Raw genomic sequence first — 19,859 nt, 5'->3', positions numbered from 1 at the left:
TGATATCAAAGTTTCAGAACACAAACACTAGTCCAACTTTTATATAGCCTATGAGAGAATTCAAGCTACCTTGTTGTGTATTTGTATCATTTGTTCGTTTCAATTTTTTTTTGAATCTACCAATAAGGTACGCATATCGTTATCCATGCAATATGTATGTATATATGAACTTTGTAAGGCAATAAACTTTTGTTCTAGGTTTCAACTTTTCATTTTTTTTCTCTATACTGATACCTAATATATAGGAGCATGCATATCAGTATAAATTGCAAATTCAACCTATGAAATAGAACTTTGGAATGATACATTCCTAACAAACATGTTGATATAAAAATTCCTAGAAAATATGTAAACATCCATGTAAATACATACCTAATCATTAGGTTGTAATTAAAAAAAACCTACTAGATAGGGGAAAAAACTTATATATATATACCTCAAACGTAGATTGCATTGTTGTTCATATGAAATCTACCTATGAAATAGAATGTTTAAATAATTCAAAAAAAAGGAAAGTTTGTGTTACCATTAAGTGATTTCAATATTGAATTTATTTAAATTTGAAAAGCTTTTAAAATCTAGATATGTAATTAAGGAATGTTCCATTATTTCTAAATTTTGATGACTAAAGAAAAATTGCAATTATTAAGGGACTATGAAAATCTATAATTAAGGTAGTAAATAAGAGCATAATTGTTGATTGACTAATCAGTTTTTAATAGTGGTACAATAGAACCTCGTTAAATTAATACCCGATTTGTAATAACCCTAGATTTTTTTTGAAACGATATTTGAATTGAATTCTATAAAGTTATGAAATTCAATTAAAGGAAATTGATTGTTTGCGAATGTTACGAAAACGGAAACGGAAACGTTCCGAGAACGTTTAATAAGAAAACGTTACGTTTCCGAACGAATTTATCGACTTTTATTTCGTCGCTCGGTCGCGAAAACTTCCTTCACAAAAGTTGTAGAGCTCGTCGATACGAGTTCGCGAGTATGTGACACGTTAGAATCGGACGTCGGAGGTAAAAGTTATTAACGTCAGAAGTTAGTTTCCGATTTGGAAACTAGTATAAATAGGATGTTTTAGAGTTAGGGTTTCCATTTCAGGAAACCCTTCTCTCTCTCTTCACTTCCGCCGCACACCCCTCTCTCCCTCGGATCTCTCTCTCTCTCCCCGAAACCCCCTCTCCTTCACGACCCGAGCTCTCTCCCACTCTCTCACTCTCTTTCATTTGCTCTCTCCCCGAAACACTCCCACCCTCACCTCGAAGAATCGCCCCGGCGATCTACCACACAGGGCCGCCGTGACGTGCACCGCTCGGCCCAACCACATCGCGAGGACCACGGCTGCCACCCTTCAGCTCGCCAGCTCGAGACTCGCCGCCGTGAGGACGCCCGACGTTGCCAAGCTTCTGCAAGTTTCGGCAACGATCTTCATCGCCACCATCGAGCTCCAAACGAGCTTTCCATCATCGAATCGAGGTGAGATACGTGCTAGGATGGATTGTGTGTTTGTTGTGTGATGTTTTTGGGTGATTTGGGAGGTTGTTGGTGGAGATCGGAGGGAGAGATGGAAGGGGAGGTTACCGCCGCTTTAGGCGGCGCGTGAGGTTGGTAGGAGGGAGTATGAGGCGGCGTGAGGCCGCGGGGAGGAGGAGGAAGAAGAAAAGGAGAGAAATGGGGCGGCGGTGGCATCACACGCGCCTTCGTTGGCGTCGGCGCGTGGGCCCCACGCGCGGCCGGCCGGAGGTGGCGCGTGTGCCACACGCGCCGCCGTGTGAGGCGGTGTGAACAGTTTTGACAGAAGGGTATTTTGGTAATTTACTGTGTACGGTAAATGTAAATGTAAATGTAATTTTTATTTACTACGATAAATGTAATTAAATTTTACCTTCGGTAAATGTAAATATAAATTACTTTCAGTAAATGTAAAAAGTAATTTGTAAAAGATAATTAGTAAATTTTATTTACTGAGATTGTATTTACATTTAAATAGTACGTATACGTACAAAAATACATATTAACATTTATACGTACATAAATACGTATTAATATTTATACATACAGAAATACGTATATAATATTTATACGTACAGAAATACGTATATAATATTTATACGTACATAAATACATATTAATATTTATACGTACAGAATTACGTATATAATATTTATACGTACAGAAATACGTATATAATATTTATACGTACAGAAATACGTATTAATCGTATGTTTGTACAGTAACCGTGAATAGTAACAGTGAACAGTAACTTCGTAAAACCGAAAATTGCTGAACAGTAACCGATTATTACTGTTTCGGCATTTAAAGGTTTACGAAACGATTCTAAATTCTTTTCTTATCTTTTCAAGGTGATCGTTAAATCAAGGAAATGAGTTATCATCGGGAATTGTGGAATTACGCTCGAGTCGATAAGGTGAGTAAAATCTCACATATTTACGAATCTACCCTCGTGGTGATTCAAGATTTTTGCAAGAGTATTTAATAATGAATTACAACATGTATACAATTTAGTGGAATGTATATATATTGTATAATGGTAATAAGTGCATGTATATATAGTTCATTAGATTATATACTGTTATTAATTCATTAGAAATGGTCATTTTGATGACGGAAGATTGAGTATTGAGCTTGTGTTGTGAAATATGACATGTATAAGATATAGTGGACTATATATATATTGTATAAATGGTAAATAAGTACGAATATATATAGTTGCTATATAATATACTGTTATGATTTTATTGTGATTATATTGAGCATGTGATTGAATTGTACAATATGATGTGAGATTATTGTACGTGATTTTTAACATTGAGATTGTTAAAATGTGAAATGTCTTCGGACCTGATTTTTGGTACAATATGATGTGAGATTATTGTACGTGTTTGGCAAGTCGAAACCTAGCCTTTGGCCGGGCGAAAGTTACGATACAGTTAGAGCTCTAGTTTGTCTGCCTTAGTACTGCATGTGAGGTAACGGGTGGTTATCTGCTCATGGGTACTCAGTTATTTTGGATGTTGGGTAGCGGGTGGCTATCCAATATCAATGGTGTATTACGAGAGGGGTAACAGATGTGTACCAGCGTTCTTGGTACCCGTATTATAAATGCATTGGGTAACCAGAAAAGGTTACTTAATTTTCTCATGAGTGTTTCATTTCATATTTCTTTGGGTCAACCAGATGGGCTGACCAATGACTCATGAGGGCATTTATATTTGTTGTTTGTGATCTTTCGTATATTTTGATATGCGAATTATATTTTGATTTTACTCATACGAGCTATAAGCTTACCGGGTTTGTGTTTACAATCCCGGTGCACCAATTCGATGGTGTAGGGGATAATTCCTCAGGTGCTGATTAGTGGAGGTTGAGTGACGACTACAGACGCTCGAAGTCGTTCGTATCCTACTTGTGGTGAGGTTTTAGCGTGGATTTGTGTGTGAGAAGTTGTGTAATTTCATTTGTGAGATTTGTGAGTGATTTGTGAGGATTATTACATTTCCATTTTATGTATGGATTATAATTTGGGTTGTAATAATTGGTTGTCTGAGTTGTATTGAGAACTCGGAATTGATCCGCTGTTACACTTTAATGATTTCGATTTATTTGAGATTATTTTGTGTTTAACGACTTTAGAATTTTGAGTTTTTAAGCTCGAAATTTTAGAGTCGTTACACGATTAATTAATAACTTCGCTTAAATAATATTTTTTGTTGGTCCGACTCGGAGGTAATGTGCTAAATTAATATTTTGCTAAATTTGTAAGATAATAGAAATTTGAGAATTCATATAGACCACATCGAATATATAAATTAATAATGACATAATTTATATACCTTCATGAGGATGTCATTGAAGAATTTTGTTGATTCAAGTCATTCAATTATCATTAAATAAAATAATACAATACATCAGACAACATAATATTTTGAACAACAGTATCCGTGATAAATTCAACAGTATTGTGCATAAAGTGAAAGAAAATATAATATTTTAAAAAAACAAAATCTTTTTTCTTTGACAAAATAAAAAAATTTATTATACTTTGATAAATTAATAAATTAATAATTTATTGATATATTAATATCTCGCTAAAATAATAAAATTTCTTAATCTCGAGTTTATTAATTTATAGAAGTTTGATTATATCTTGTAATTTAGATTTAAGAGAATGACAATAATTCAGCATATAATGAAGAAAAAATTAGGTGGATTTATTTTAAAAGAACTTTTAAAAAATTAGGTGTATAGTTAAAATACCCCTTAATTCACCTCCTCTAATGCACAAACAGCTCCATAGCCATACCTTATGAGCTCAAAACAGTGGAACTTATGTGGACGAAGAAGATACTTGCACATAGATCGAAAGGTCCTCACTTAACACTAGTTCCATTACTCCCTCACTTCTCTGTGCTCCGATGAATCGACATCAGTGCCTAAACTAACATAGTATCAAGTCACCAACATATTACAGAGGAGGTGATCGACATTAGGTACCCGTCTCTGTCATCCAACACAAGAGTTGATTACGGTTTCCCTAGACATGGACATGAGGACCTTTACAGCTACAGCCCAGCTTAGTTGCAAATGACAACTGATCGATAGCAACATTACAGAGCATACAAGGCGAGACTCGTAGCATCAAGCTCCAAAGAGAACCCTTCATGTCTTGATCCCGGAGCATGAATCACAACAAAGATGGAGTCACAGACAAAGGTATCACTCAAACTCTCTGTCTCTCTCTAACTTGTTGTACACTTGTACCATTCTCATTTTCTCAATATCTCTTCCCACAAGTAATAATGATCAATGTGATAGCTCGCCAGAAAGTTAGTATTGTATTGTGCAGTCAGTAATGCTGTCATGTAGTTGAAGGTAGGAATATGCATGCATGCTCGAGCTTATTAGCTAAGTGGGGTTATCTAAGTTCTTGACATTTTATGCTATCTTTAAAACGTTTTGGGCTACTGACTTCTGCATTCTTCCTTCTAATGAGAAATATATTTGTCGCGTATGTGAGATTTAGACAGAACGAGAAATATATTTAGACAAAGTTCGATCCGAGGAGTTGATGGTTTCTCTTTCTCTCACTAGTTACTACTATGATGTCGCGGGTGGTGGAGTTTTTCTCTATGGCCATTAGGTCATTTCCAACCCATCTAATTAAGGCTAAAAGACTATAATGATATTGTTAAGAGCTAAACAATGTCTTTTGATCTGGTTTTTTATTTCATTTGTTTATTCAATAGGTCCCTACATCGAATTTTCATTATCAACTACATTTAATTTTAATTATTTTTTATTAATATAATTAAAAATTTGATAATTAATACAATTAACTGTAATTTTGATGATTAAAATAATTAATTTTATTTTTTGTTGTTGATTAATTAAATTAATTTCATTTTTTGTTAATTAGTACAATTAATTTTAACTTTTTTGAATAATACAATTAATTTTTTATTAGTTAATACAATTAATTTTAATTTTGAGAATTAAAATTAGGATTGGTCTCTACTCAAATATGTTAAAGAAAATAATCTGTATGTTTATATATTTATATACACACTATATTTATATACATATACTTAAATAAGAATCTAATATAAAAATTACAATACTTAAATATATAATAACATAATTACATATTAAAATATAATTTTTAACCATATGAGTTGAAAACAATTAATGTCAATAAATAGTTAAACTTTTCATAACTAAAATTTTAACCCATATATTTGTGTTCGGCAGTGTAATAATAAGAGAAAAGAATTCCTATAATCAAAAGAAAATATTTTTTATTAAATAATAGAAAACAATGACGTGACACCCATCATATTCCGTTGACACGTCATTATCCCGACCCTAGCTATAAACCCCTTCGTCTATTTAATCCCAGCTGACCAGAAACAGTTCGTCCCCCTCTACTGAGTTTACTCCCAATCCCGCCAAGGACAGATCCGTCATTTCAACGCGATGGCTTCATCCGCCGTACTCAACCACCCCTCGCTCTCCCCAAGTCCACAGCGCAAGGTCGCGATCGCCGTCGATTTAAGCGACGAGAGCGCCTACGCCATCCGCTGGGCCGCCGAGAACTACCTCCGTCCCGGCGACGCCGTCGTCCTTCTCCACGTGCGCCCCACCAGCGTCCTCTACGGCGCCGACTGGGGCTGGGTCCCCGTCGACTACACCCTCCCCGTCGCCGGCGACAAGAAGTCGGAGGACGACTTCGACGCTCTAACGACGGCGAAGGCGACGGAGCTGGCGCAGCCGCTCCTGGAGGCCGGAATCGAGTTCAAAATCCACATAGTGAAGGATCGGGACATGAAGGAGAGGCTGTGCTTGGAGGTGGAGAGGTTAGGGCTCAGCGCCGTCATTATGGGCAGCCGAGGCTTCGGCGCCGTCGCCGCCTCCAAGAGGAGCCTCAAGATGGCCAGGCTCGGCAGCGTATCAGACTACTGCGTGCAGCACTGTGTTTGTCCCGTCGTTGTGGTCAGGTGCCCCGATGACGTGGACAGAAAGTTTGGCGGCGGTTATGAAGCGGCGGAGGATGTGCTGCTTCCGGTGCCGGAGGAGGAACATGAGTACATTGACGATGACGAGGCTCGAGGTCTGGTTGTTTCTCCATGATTTATATGCAATGATTTGAAATGTGAAAACTTTGATACCAAATTGATATCAAATTTGATCAAATTCTCGACGCGGATTAGTCTCTAGGCCTAGAAAGCATTAGAGGATTGATCCATTGTTTGCATTTAATCATCACTATTTGTAGTCATCACTATTTTTGTAGACCGTCAAGAAATCACTACAAAGTTTCATAATGCAACTATTTGGCTCTCAAAGTCTCTTGGTTCTATTTGTTGTTTCTCGATGATATCCCGTTTGTTTTGATGATATGCGCTGCGAAGGATTAATGCGATTTCTGGTTTGATGGTGCAGAAATGAACTGAAGGGCAGCCTGAACAGGATAGAGTACAAGCTCAAAGCTTTGCAAAGGAAACTTCAAGATGTGTGAGGTTGTATGTGAATTTTGTGCCTTGTAAATGTGGATGGTGTTGATTACTTCTCAGTGTGTAGGATTTTATCACCCCTGAAATTTCATCTGTTGTAACCAGAACTCTTCACTAGTATTGGAAATTTGGAATACAAGCATTGCTCGTGTAGTTGAAGAAAGTGGTGTAACATCCACTTTTTTTTTTTTTTGGAAATTTTCTCATCCACTTTCTGTTTTAAGTTTTGAGTGATAACTACTAACTAGTACTTCCCATATAAAACAGAAAAGAAATACGGATATAGAGAAAACAAATTTTGATCAAATTGTAGACATATACTGTCACTGTTTCCGCAGGAAGATGCCCACAAAAGAAACATATTATTTGCAAAAGCAAATTCAACAATGTGAACCAATAGGTGTTCAGAAAGCAAAAGAAATATAAAATACCACAAGCGATACAGAATGCAAAAGTAGAAATCTAAAATATGAAATGTGCATCAAACTAGTCTCACATTGCTGCCATAGTTCCCACACTCCGACTCCTGCGCATCGAGAGGTCCTGTTTTAGGTTCATAAGCTTGTTGCCAATATCAAAATAGTGGTGTCGAGTATGGCTTGTTGACGGCTTGGTTCCACTTGGAGGGAGGTGTCCATGCCTGCCCCTGGTCTTCTTTAGTGACAGTACAGATTGATTTGCATGACCATGCGTTGATGAAGATGATGCCCTGTGAGCAGATGCGCCGTGGGTGCTCTTTCTGGTCACTTTGTGATCAGGTCTGAGGCCACGATCAAACTGATGGGTACTGCCTAACCGTACTGACCTATCTGCTGAGTCCTTAAGAGTGCTCGACTTGATTGGTTGACGATTGTAGTAAGCCATGTGAGGAAGAAGTCCTTGCAAATATTTCTTCAAGTGGTCGTCTCCCACATTTTTCTGGGCGGGGTTTCCTTCCAAGCTGATGGCTTGCAAGGAGTTGTAATTAGCTGCAAGTTGGCCAAGGCATTTCGCTGTCGAAATTTTGTTAAATCGCAAGTCCAGAACAGCCAGCTTCAGGAGGCGATGAAGACCCTCCACCTCACTGATTTTGTTTCCGGCCAAGTACAACTCCTTTAGCGAGGAACAAGAGGCCAGGCCTTCAAAAATATACAGCATTAATGAGCAGAACTTTCAAAGAGAAATAATAAAATCAAAAGATGCTCAAAATCTATATCTACCATGCCCAATTCGCAAAATCCTGTTGTAGCTCAGGTCCAGCACTCGAAGTCTAGTGAGTTCGCGCAGTCCTTCAATATTGGCAATATTGTTTTTTGACAGATTCAACATATGAAGTCCTCGAGGAAGCGCACCAGCAGTTATCCTCACTGCAGTTATGCAGAAATGGAATGCTAATTAGAATTCTGAACTGGTAAACTGTGAAGAAATAAGAAACACAAAGTACAAACAGAGGAAAAAGAAAAGTATCTAAACGATACAGATGAAACTACTGTAAGAGATGCGAACCTATGGCATTTCCTGACAGATTGACCACCCTCAGATTCACGAATGCACTCAGAAACGGGATCACTGCCAATCCATGATTTGCCAACTGAGCTGTGGTGGAAACTGCACTCAAAGCAGATATATATCTTTTAGCAGCTTCCATACCAGGGGTGACCTTAACATCCGTCTTAGCAGCACTCAAACTATTTAAGTCACTGGAATCTCTCATCACCAGGTCATTAGATTGGAGTGACTCAGTTATTTCTTCCAATGGACTACTGTGCTGAAGACCACTCACCCACTCCTCAATACGCTTAATCCTGAAATCCCTGCTAGGCAATTCATCCAAACGGTGTACTGAGGATTCCCCTTGGAGGATTTTCCCTCTGTTTGTCTCATCTGATTCTGGCATTATCCAGTCCTTTGCTAAACCAGAGTAGTTGCAGGAATCATAACCATCATCAATGGAGTTTTCAACACTATGGTTCTCAGGTCTAGCTGTGATATCATCCCTTCTTTGTTCTTGCATTACCTGCATCCCTAGCTCATGAACTGAAAGCTCTTTTCGCCTCACACCTAAGACATGTAGGTCCTGGGAAGATCTTGATGAGTGAATTGCTAAATGATTCAAAGGAGAATGGCCGTCAGCAGTTGGAGTAGAATTACTGATGTTTGGTAAAGAACATGATTTGACAAGCCCTCGTTGAGCACGAGGCGTCTGGACACCAGAGTCAACGTTGCACTCACCAGACAATGCAGTATCTGAATTTTCTTGGCCTTCTTTCTCTGAACGTAATTGTGTGTCGGAATTTTCTTGGCCTTCCTTCTCTGAATGCAATGGTTCTCCAATTGAGAAAATTGATCCATCATTGACAACTTCAGAGCTCTGACACTGTTCAGGCGGGCTTACTCCTCTGCTACCATTTGGTACTCCAGACCTATTGTGCTCATCAGAACCATCAGAAGATCCTTGATCTGTGTCATCCTCAGCATCATTGTTAACAGAAACCCTGCCCTCCAGGTTTAATGCACTTCCCAGAGACCGACTCTTTATAATACGTGCTGTCTGAGAGACATCAATGTTACTTTCATCAATGCGATTGTTTTCATTGTCATCTGATTTTCGAACAGGTTGAAGAGACAATAGATGCTTTAAATTTCTACTGGTTTGAGACATTCCTTCTGCCTGTGCTGGTTTCAAGCTTGTTTCTCCAGACGACTGCTTCAAGTTAAAAGCTTGAATTTTACAAGAATCTTGTAGCGACTTATGCATTGCTTCGACAGAAGATTGGGAAATTTTCTGTTTTAAAAGAAGACTCCAGAGTCAATATAAGCAATTATTAATGAAACTCGTAGTATATTCATGATAAATCAGAAGTTTCATGGACTTGAATGAAAATTATTCCACTAACCTTTGGCTTTGGGGATGGGGTGTGAACTTGGAAACACGAAAACCTAACCATTAGGAGCTATATGAGAACTGCATCAACACGCCAACTACCTTTAATAACACTGGAAATCTATCAACAGAAAACTACTGTGCTCATAATTGTCTGGAAGCTGGTACCAACAATATAATCTTGCTATATACTCCGAAAAAATAGCACCAAGCTTCCGAGGGTTTAACCACGGCTGACCTTAGCCATAATCAAGCGACAATCCCACTGAAACACGGCACAGTCTCCATATGTGTGATGATCTTGATCTCCTTAAAACACAAAGCAAGGCCACTCTCTCATTATCGCCCCACACCCTCCTAGAGGTGCGAGAAGAACTCAAATTTTTTGCAGCTGCCAGACTGGAAGAAAATCTCTGTCAATTAGGGGAACCCCAATTGAACATGCGTTTGATATGCTGGCCTGATTGAATTAAGAAATAAAAAAGCAAAACACAAGGTATATGTGACACCCAGCATCAGAATCCAGAAACATCAATATGGCATATGAATTCATTACCTCACACAAGCATCTCATACACAGTAAAAGCATAAAGTGCTGCTAAATACTATTTTTCTTGGCACAACAACAGCAACTCCCATTAAAGGGAGAAAGCCAAATTGTTCCACAAAGAGACAATAGCAAATTAATCAAATTACAGCTTTTGGTGCAAAATATCAATCATAAAGCAGTAACTAAAAAATTATATAGGTTTCATGTAAGTTTTCAATTTCATTGAGATCCATATATAGAATAATCCAGCTTGAGCAAGCATTCATTGTTTTAGATTGGTCAGACCCAGAAACAGCAAATCAACATTGGAATGTGTGACAACCAATTACAACACATTACAGAAAACAACACAGAAGTCAAGCACAAACAACCAAGAACATGAATTTAGAGCCGAACATCAAAACCCAGAAACCAAAACCGCATAGAAACCAAATAACAGAGACAAAGATCTGACCTTTTCTTAGCCAGATTGGTATAGAGGACTTGCTCTATAAACCTTGATGTGAAACACAAAACAGGGGTTTTGTTTCTTGTTCTTCTTCCGCAGCAGAAACAAAGATATGAACCCAACAACAACGAAAATAATGTTGTTGTTTACTTATTATTACCAAACATGGTTTCGGAATAAACGGCGTGGGGTAAAAAGGTCTAAGCTTGAAGTCTTTAACGCCAACCCTAAACTTCTTAGCTGGGATTTATAGACCCGGCCGGATCAACGGTACTGATGTTTGTTTCTTTTTCTGAATTTTTTTTGTTTGGTTTGTGATAACAAAACAAGGACGGGAAGTAATTTAAAACTTTTAAAAGGAAAAAAAAAGAAAGATGAAAATAGAGGAGAGGAAATAAAGAAAACGAATGAATTGGATTCTTGTTCATAAATTTGTGTGGCCTGGAAAAGAATTTGTGCTTGGTTTGCAAACCTCTTGTTTTGATTGATAAGTGAAGGAGAGAGCCACAAACACTTGTCGTCGTCTTGTACCATACGTAAAGCCCTCGTCTTTGGGCGCCTCCTTTATTACTATTTTTTCTTAGTCATTGCTAAAGAATATTGCCTTTTCGTTAAACACGCTGTTAGCTAGTCTATTAGTTTGTTTTAAGCAGTTGTTACTGGGATGATGCCTTGTCTTTTTGAGTGTGCCAGCTGATGGACCACGATTATAGGTAAGCTTTAACTAATAAAATGGTTCAACTAAATTGATTATCTATCAAAACTGACAAGTTACAACTTACAACGACATTTCCACATTTCTGCTCGTTCCAATTTCGCTAGTCAATACTTGCGAAATCACTTTTTATCAATTTTTCCATGGTTAGATCTCAGTTTCAATTTAACAGGTTGTCTGTTAAATGCACATGAATTAAGCAACCGTTCAAATACCATAGTTGGGAATACTGACCCAGATTGCACTAGCCGAGCTTCTGTTAGACCAAACCAAGGAAAAAAGTGGTTTACAATACGTGTATTTTGAGGTGTTAAGAGATCAATCATTAAAGTACCGTTCAAGTTTTCTTTACAAGATTAGTGACATGGGTTTTTCTATTGGGATTCAAGTTACATACAAATACGTATTGTGTTTGAGTGTGACTCTACCAAATATCAATGAACATAGTCAATTGAAGTAGCAGGCCATACAATGTAAGGTCATATTAAAGCTCACTTAAATTGAATTTATTGGTGCTATACAAAATGTAGGTCGATAGTTCTTTTTTTTTTTTTGGTTAATAGTTCACCCTTACCATTATTGATGTATCATCTATACCTCATATTCAAGAACCCAACAATTAGGCTAGATCACCAATTCAAATATGATTCTTATTTTTAATCTATTGGGCTTGTTTCGAGACACCAATACTCGGCCCGTCCACATCTTCAAGAAACAGAGACAGAAGCTCTTCATCACTGACCGCCATGGCATCCAGGTTTCTCCCACTGAGAAGGCTCTCCAGGCTTCTTCACAAGCCCCCATCTTCAAATTCCAGACCATCCTCCTATCTTCTTCTAGAAGCTTCCATATCTCTCCACCTCTCCGACACCAGCCATGGACCTCTCCATTCTTCTGCTTCCAGAATCTTCTGTACTTCTCCCCCTCTGAATCTCAATGAAGGCCCCGCCGCCATCGATTACAGGTATACCCCCAAATTTCCCATACTGATAGAAAAGTAAAGATCTTTCCTGGTTTTTAATGCCCGTAATGGTTTGGTATGCATAAAGTTGATTGCTTTAGTTTTATGTTCTGTTGAATTTTGTGTTGAGAGTTTTATATTGTGGTTGGAAATGTAATTTGTGGTGTTTAGAGAGTGTTGATTGTAATTAATGTAAATACAGTTCATTACTGCAGGAGGATGAGTTTCATAAGCTAGCTGATTCTACAATACATGATCTCCAAGAGAAATTTGAGGTAACTTTCGTCGAGAAAGCTTTCGAGTTATTTGAGTTTCAAGTGTATTTTGTGTTGTTTTCTATGTTTTACTGATTGCCCTGCTTGGACAGGAATATGGAGATAGTGTTCAAGTTGATGGCTTTGACATAGACTATGGGGTGAGAATGGATGTATATTAGTGTTTGGAATTTGGTTAGTTGATAATGAAAGTCATGTGGGTTCTTTTTTATGTAATTGGGTTTGTATTTTGTGCAGAATGAGGTATTGACCGTAAAGCTTGGGGATTTGGGTACCTATGTTTTGAACAAACAAACACCAAATAGACAAATTTGGTTGTCTTCCCCAGTAAGGTAAGCTTTCTGTGCCATTTCTTATTGGTTTCTGGCTTTCTGCTATCTGTGTGAGAAAATTTAACACGTGTCAATGGTTAACATACGAGATTTGTATGTCACGTATGAGTTGATATGTCAGTTCTTCCAAATTGTCCATAAAGTGATTGAAATTGGGAAAACGGATCAATGTTGTTTGTTCACTATATAGATTGATTGTCAACTGAAGATACTGTCTGAATGAGCGGTTTAGTGACCTGAAGTGCCGCTTTCTAAAATGGAAACTATATCTCATGTCACTGGTAACATACAGTACAAGATTTGTATGTCCCTTTTGTGATTTTATATGTCGACTTTTTTAAGTGCATTCAATAGGAAACTATACATTCTTTCATAATAGAAAAACAAAGTTGGATGCCTAATGGTAGGAATTTGGCTGCTTCTTTATGGAAATAGACTCAAGAATAGTCGATAGCAAGATATAAGTGGTAGAAAGACAGGATGTGCGGATGGATTAAATGTGTCGAAAGGGGGGAAATCAGATTTATAGAGAAGGCTTCATTGGCATAAGATGAAAGGGGAACATTTGGGTGATGAGTAAGATGAGTTGGAACATGTGTTTGGAGTTTGGACACTTTGATATGCACGCATATGACCATACCAGCATCATGGATGCTCAATTTTCTTGGCCGGACTTTGATTAACATGTTTGCAGCCATGTGGGCATTCAACTTTCTATGAAGCTATTCCTAGTGGCCTTTTAGCCTAGTTCTAATCTTGGTATGTCTTGAATGTAATTAATATGGTCTGCCATGTCATAATCATCTCACCAAGTACCTGTTACTGTTATTGCAAACCATAAACATGGCAAAAAATATTGTGCTCTTCCTATCTGCCTGTGTTAATTACACTGTCGGGGTATTCATTACCAGGATGATAGGATCCACAAATTTGCTCGCACAACTTTTAGGTTATCTTTCATTTTGCTGAAAGCTTCATGTTCTTCATGCAGTGGTCCTTTCCGATTTGATTGGGATCTGGATGCTGAAGCTTGGATATACAGAAGGACAAAAGTTAAGTTATTGACACTTCTAGAAACTGAGATGGAGCAATTGTGTGGTGAACCCATCAGCCTTTCATAAGCTCTGCTAAAGCTTAGTACATGTTACATAGTTTTTGTTGGAAACTTGTTTCAGCATGGGTAAATTTTCTGTAACAGTGTGTTAGTAAGATACTAAGATTTAGGTACTTTAGTGTTAATTTTTGTAAGAATTGTTTCATTCTTTTTATGGTTATCTTTTCATGAATAAAGCAAATGAGAGCATTCAGAGCTTAACAGGTAATAGGCTATGCCGCTACCATATGTAGCAAAATTTCCAGATTATCTCTAGTTTTAGTCCTTTGATTGCCGGTTCTTGAGTGACGAGTGTATGCTTCTACTTCCTGGCCAACTCAAAGATTAAATGAAAGGATCACATTAACAAGCGTCATATGGTTTACGCAACATGCATCTTTCCATTGTTTCAACTTTCTAGGATCGACACTGTATATAGGTCCAGTTCAATTGGCTTTTCATAGACTATGAAATGCCCTCAAGTCCACAGGAGGTACATATGCATTTTAATACAGATCAAGTTTTTGGTATATGAAAGCGTATGATGTCTTTTCCAAGTTACTAAGAATTGCTAGAAATTTGAGTATCATTTGTTATTTGTCAATGTCAATGAGCCTAGAGCCATATGAAATGAACAAAAGTAGAAAGATTTAGTTGATCAAGATGCTTCCTGTCTATTTACTAGCCGAGAGATTAGGCACACAATTTTATAAACGTTTTAAACGTCAGAATTATTAGTCTCATTGAGCAACCCACAAAACAGTTGATGAAAGTTTATGTCACAGCCGGAAAGGGAAAGAGTTGTGAATTGTGAAGCAATCTAATTCAGTTCCAAGGGGTAATTTTAGTCCACCCCATGACACGAGAATAGCAATTATTCGCAATCAGCCTTACGTTCTGCTGTTGGTTTTATGCCTTTGCTTTGTGCGGTCAGAAACAAGTGAAACTGTGATGAAGCTCCATCGATCGTTCATGGTGGAATAAGTAAACCACTTTCATGTAAATATACAAGAGATAACAAGACCGACAATTTCATTTACAGTATTGGATGCACGTTTCATGGTTTGAAATAAATGTACGTACATCCTCAAAAGGTTTAGAGTACCAAATTTAGATTACCAAATGTGCTCTTTGCCCACTTACAATGGCTCCATTTTTTTCAACCATCAGATGCTAGCGAATTTGGTTCCCATTGTAAATACTCAAGACCTAATATCCGGCTATAACTAGTAGTTGCTCGAGAACCTTTATAGCAAGTCAAAAAATTTCTTGCATTAAAAGGACTCCGGTAGGAAAGTATCGTAAATTTTTTCTATGTAGAATTGAAAGTTAACAAATAACAAAAGAAAATCACCCTAAACGGTCGTTGGTAAAAGTGTGGAACTGCTCTTTTTCTTTATTAGAATCCCGCCGATATTTGTTAAAATTTAATCTCATTATATTTTAAGAGCTTCTATTCATACCTTTTAAATTGACACATACACAGCTTTAGTCAATAGAGCTCCAATTTGCTTTTACAAAATAGCAAAATGCTATTTAGACCTCCATATTGTTCTCAAATTAACCATTGTCCAATTAAATCAATAAAAAGCTATAAATAAGTCCACAATTGTTAATTATACCTCATTTAACTAGACCTCCATCACACTAATTTTTTTTGGTTCAATAAGTTAGTTTTGTCTACATTCATAACTAACTTGTTTATTCAAAGTTAAAGTACATTAAAAAAACTTATTTATCTACAAGTGTTTTAAAATCATCATTGATTATGACAGTGGAACCGAAAAATAAAGTCACTTTAAACAATAGCTAAAAACCAAAAAATTAATATCAATACAGTGTGTATTTCATCTTTCGAAAAATACATTAAAATCAATACCTACATATTACATAATCTTTGAAACTGACATAAAATTTTACTTAATCATCCATTGTGAATGATTTTGGATATATTGTTCTTGGACAAATTTCGTTGGAATGATCAAGGCGGTCTTGGTATATAGAGAATAAATTCCGTTGTAAGATTTATGTCGTATGTATGTGAAAAAAGAGTTTAAATTGATTTTATTTTATTTTATTTTGTACTCTTTAGTCTTTTTAGTCATTTCATATGCGTTGATTTTGTTAAAATTGACATAAAAAAAGAATTAGGTGTATGTGTCATATATTTTTGGCGGTTAGGGAATAAGAAATTATATGACAAGTTCTTCCTAAATTTACTTGTGCAGAACGATTACAAACCTTCGATATGAAGTAGTACGAGATCTAGCTTTAAGATGCAATATGATGTTGGATGAAAATTTTCGCGAGTGGAGAAAATAGTCATATATAACGACACTTCAATATTTTCCCCGTCCGAGTAAATTTCGTTCATGATACTCCATGGGAATATGACTAATAAAAGAGATGAAAAAGATTAGCAACCAACTCAACAAATTACTTTAACACTTTAACAGTGATTGCGAGTGCAGGATGGACAGGTCTGGTCATTTTCTCACTGGTGTTGGTAAGAATGTTAAGGGGAATAAACTCTGTATCACTCCCAGTCCCACCATTGAGAAAACATAAGAAAAGAAAGTAACTAGTTCTCTCTATTGTCACTGTCATGAAGTCATCCTTCAAAAGCAATGGTCATCATAATCCTAAGAAGATCAACAACAAAGACCCGTTCACCTCTCTGTGAGACCATCACAACATCTTCCCAGTGGTTCATAAATCTCAGAACCACACCACCACAAGACCCATTCCCCCCCCCCCCCCCCAAATAACCACTCTGACAAATTCTCCACCACAAGAACAAAATCAAAACCAAACCACTGCAGCCTCCTTAGTAAAGCCTTTACTTTCCCTGCAGCTTCCAGCTACCACCACCACCAGCAGCACCACCCCTTTTAATCTGCCCAAAGGTTCCTTCTTCATAAGTCATAACAACTCTTTAAAAGACTCACCTGCAATTTTAAAAGAGGAATACTCATGAGGATTAATTCCATTGGCCCAGCCAGCATGTGGTTCTCTTCCTAGAGCTACTCCCAACCACATTATGTTTACTTGAGAGGTTTCTAATCATATTCTATGAATATTATAGTGTGCTAATCTTTGATTATGATTCATATAATAGAGCCTTTCCCGGTTTCAATAAAGTTGAATCTCGCACATAACGCTTCACCACTTGATTTGATTGCCGGCCATACCATAATCCAAGTACTAATCAACTCACCATCCTCACTAATCAACTTTGTTTATGCTCATAAGCTTAGATATTTTGTTGAGAAAACAATTAAGAATTACGGAAGACATTTCAGAGTTATCCGCAACCAACCATTTCGAATTGATAACCACAAACCACACAAAGCTAACTACCAAGAAATGAAATATCAGAAGCACCCGATTTTGGGTTCAAACCTATTAACTATGAAAGTCATCACCTGTGCGTGTCTAAACACATCCTAAGCTAAACAAGTTCATATCATTCGTCCACGCAATTTGGATTACCCAAACGCTTGAGTTTAAACTAGTTTACATGAAAAGAGAGCGGATTCCGTTGACTAAGATGCAAAAAATCTAGGAAAAATGAAACCAACCTAGCTCTGGAAGCAGTCAATTATATATGTACATAGCCCTATTGTGGAAGAAAGCTGTGGCAGTGAGAAATGTGATCGAATGGGTCGCACTGGCTTTCAGAGACATGCATTGGTATGGGTTGCGACACGACGCATCGTTTTGATCAACACTGCTTGAGAGCTCAGAGATCCCCCAGGCGTTTTCTGACACCTGCCCTATTTCTAAACCAAGGCCATCACGCCACCTCCAATCAACCGGAACCTTCTTTCCTAAATCTGAAGCTTTTACACCGCACAAACATTCTACTGTACATTTCTACAGTTCTACTCCACATTACATATACCGACACAGTAAAACTAATTTACTTCATTAATTTACACAAAGGAAGATGATCCAAAGTTCCAAGCAAACAAAGAGATTCCATGTCATCAACAGAGACGAAGAATCAGAATTACACTCCACGGCACGGTTAAAATAATAAACAAAAATCAAAGAAATCGTTCTGTCTGACTATAGATTTGAGCTAGCGGTCAAATTTTCGATCCGAGCTGTTGTTAGGTAAAAAGAGAAAAAAATATCTCGATATTACTCTACCTCATATCGGAGGGATACGAGGCTCGGAGGAGTCGAGATCGATGGCTTCGCTGACTTCACGGCGGAGATTTCTACTCGGCGAGGACTCTATGGCCGGCGAGAATCTCGGACCTGAGCCATTGAGATCCGATCTTCGGTCTTTCGAAGGTCTCTTGGAGTCAACCGAAGTGGCGCCGCCGTCGGTATGGGCGGTGCAAGCTGTGTCACACCTCAGTCGGGCGGCTAGACGGCGGAGATCGTCCTGTGATTACAAATATCTATAAATCTTAGCCGTTGATGAAGGATAAACAAACCGGGAATGCTAAATTTTCCAAGCAGAAATCAGAAAACAGAAAGAGTAGATACCTGATCGGAAGCATTATCTCTAGCTCTCTTCAACGAAACAGCGGCGACTGATCTGCGGCCATATCTACCTTCATTGTTGTTATCCCCTTCGCTGCTGGAAGAGCTCGCAGACGGCGGAGACGGCGTCGAGCCCCACGGCACGACTTGATTATCCTCCTCTTCATCGAAATCAAGATCGCCGTCGCCGTCGTCTTCATCGGAGTCCAGACCTTCATCGACGTCATCATCGTCATCCGTATCATCATTGTCAGCCTGGCTCTCTTCGTCGTCGCCTCTGCTTTCATTCCTAGCCACACACCGCTCGCAGACCGAGAAAGTATGGCCGAGCTTCTCGCCGGAGGCTTTCCAGGCCGTCGGCGCGTGGCACGCGTGGCAGAGGAGCGTCCTGGAGTGCCTTGCGACGAGGAAATTGGCGCCGTGGACCTTGAAATCGCAATCCCAGCACAGAATCGCCTGATCTGACTCGCAGTAGGTCCGAGCCGGTAGCTGGCAGAGCTCGCAGTTCTTCATTTCCGGTGAAAAGAAAACTCAAGAGTCCGGCTTTTTCTATCTTCTCAGTTTATCTCTGTAAATTTCTTCTCGGAATAATTTTATCTCTCTTCAAATACGAGAATGGGTGGAAAAATCAGAGATGGGGTACCTTGCTGTTACTTATAGAAAGATTGAAAGACCACACTACTCTTCCACCAATTTACGATTTTACCATTTGCAGTTAAATTCTCTGTACACTCCAACCACTCTAGAAACCTAAAACCCCATTGGCTGGGAGGGAATTTTCCCTCTTTTGTAAAACGAAATCAGAGGGCAGTTTGGTCATTAGGTTGATCGTATGGGCGGGTATGGAAATAAACGATGGGGTGTGAGACTGCGAGGTGGGGAGGTTTTTGAAAAGGAGAACCAGAGGCCGAGGGTGTGGTGGTTCGCGGTGCCAGGTGTCGGCGTGTGGGGTAGCAAGGGCATGTGTGGTGGGAGTGGGAAGTCGGATGGGCCTTTCAGTCATTTTGACTGGGCTCTGCCTCCTCGGTTGGTGCAGGATATTTTTAAATGCTGACATGGCGCGTCCACGAGGGCAGATAGCG

At 38.3% G+C, this 19,859-nt stretch overlaps 4 protein-coding genes across 4 annotated transcripts; 2 read left to right on the top strand and 2 right to left on the bottom strand.

The window, feature by feature from the left end:
• Nucleotides 1-5,963: 5,963 nt before the first annotated feature.
• Nucleotides 5,964-7,206, top strand: LOC126800710 (universal stress protein PHOS32-like). Its single transcript, XM_050528118.1, has 2 exons — nt 5,964-6,640; nt 6,973-7,206. The coding sequence occupies exons 1-2, from the start codon at nt 6,007-6,009 to the stop codon at nt 6,981-6,983; spliced, it is 645 nt and encodes a 214-aa protein (XP_050384075.1). The 5' UTR covers nt 5,964-6,006; the 3' UTR covers nt 6,984-7,206.
• A 118-nt stretch (nt 7,207-7,324) lies between these two features.
• On the bottom strand, nt 7,325-11,343 carry LOC126800693 (uncharacterized). The gene is made up of 5 exons (XM_050528095.1): nt 10,911-11,343; nt 9,920-10,366; nt 8,529-9,807; nt 8,243-8,389; nt 7,325-8,161 (listed from the first exon to the last, which is right to left on the bottom strand). Exons 2-5 carry the CDS (start codon nt 9,968-9,970, stop codon nt 7,536-7,538), a joined length of 2,103 nt encoding a protein of 700 aa, XP_050384052.1. The 5' UTR covers nt 9,971-10,366; nt 10,911-11,343; the 3' UTR covers nt 7,325-7,535.
• A 928-nt stretch (nt 11,344-12,271) lies between these two features.
• LOC126800711 (frataxin, mitochondrial) lies at nt 12,272-14,489 on the top strand. Its single transcript, XM_050528119.1, has 5 exons — nt 12,272-12,583; nt 12,783-12,855; nt 12,948-12,995; nt 13,093-13,187; nt 14,179-14,489. Exons 1-5 carry the CDS (start codon nt 12,366-12,368, stop codon nt 14,306-14,308), a joined length of 564 nt encoding a protein of 187 aa, XP_050384076.1. The 5' UTR covers nt 12,272-12,365; the 3' UTR covers nt 14,309-14,489.
• Nucleotides 14,490-18,187: 3,698 nt separating this feature from the next.
• Nucleotides 18,188-19,561, bottom strand: LOC126800706 (uncharacterized). The gene is made up of 2 exons (XM_050528113.1): nt 18,781-19,561; nt 18,188-18,676 (listed from the first exon to the last, which is right to left on the bottom strand). The coding sequence occupies exons 1-2, from the start codon at nt 19,288-19,290 to the stop codon at nt 18,437-18,439; spliced, it is 750 nt and encodes a 249-aa protein (XP_050384070.1). The 5' UTR covers nt 19,291-19,561; the 3' UTR covers nt 18,188-18,436.
• Between the last annotated feature and the right edge of the window lie 298 nt (nt 19,562-19,859).

This window comes from Argentina anserina, chromosome 6, assembly GCF_933775445.1.
Source record: "Argentina anserina chromosome 6, drPotAnse1.1, whole genome shotgun sequence".
NCBI classification, from domain to species: domain Eukaryota; kingdom Viridiplantae; phylum Streptophyta; class Magnoliopsida; order Rosales; family Rosaceae; genus Argentina; species Argentina anserina.
This window is presented reverse-complemented; position numbering and strand designations above follow the sequence as displayed.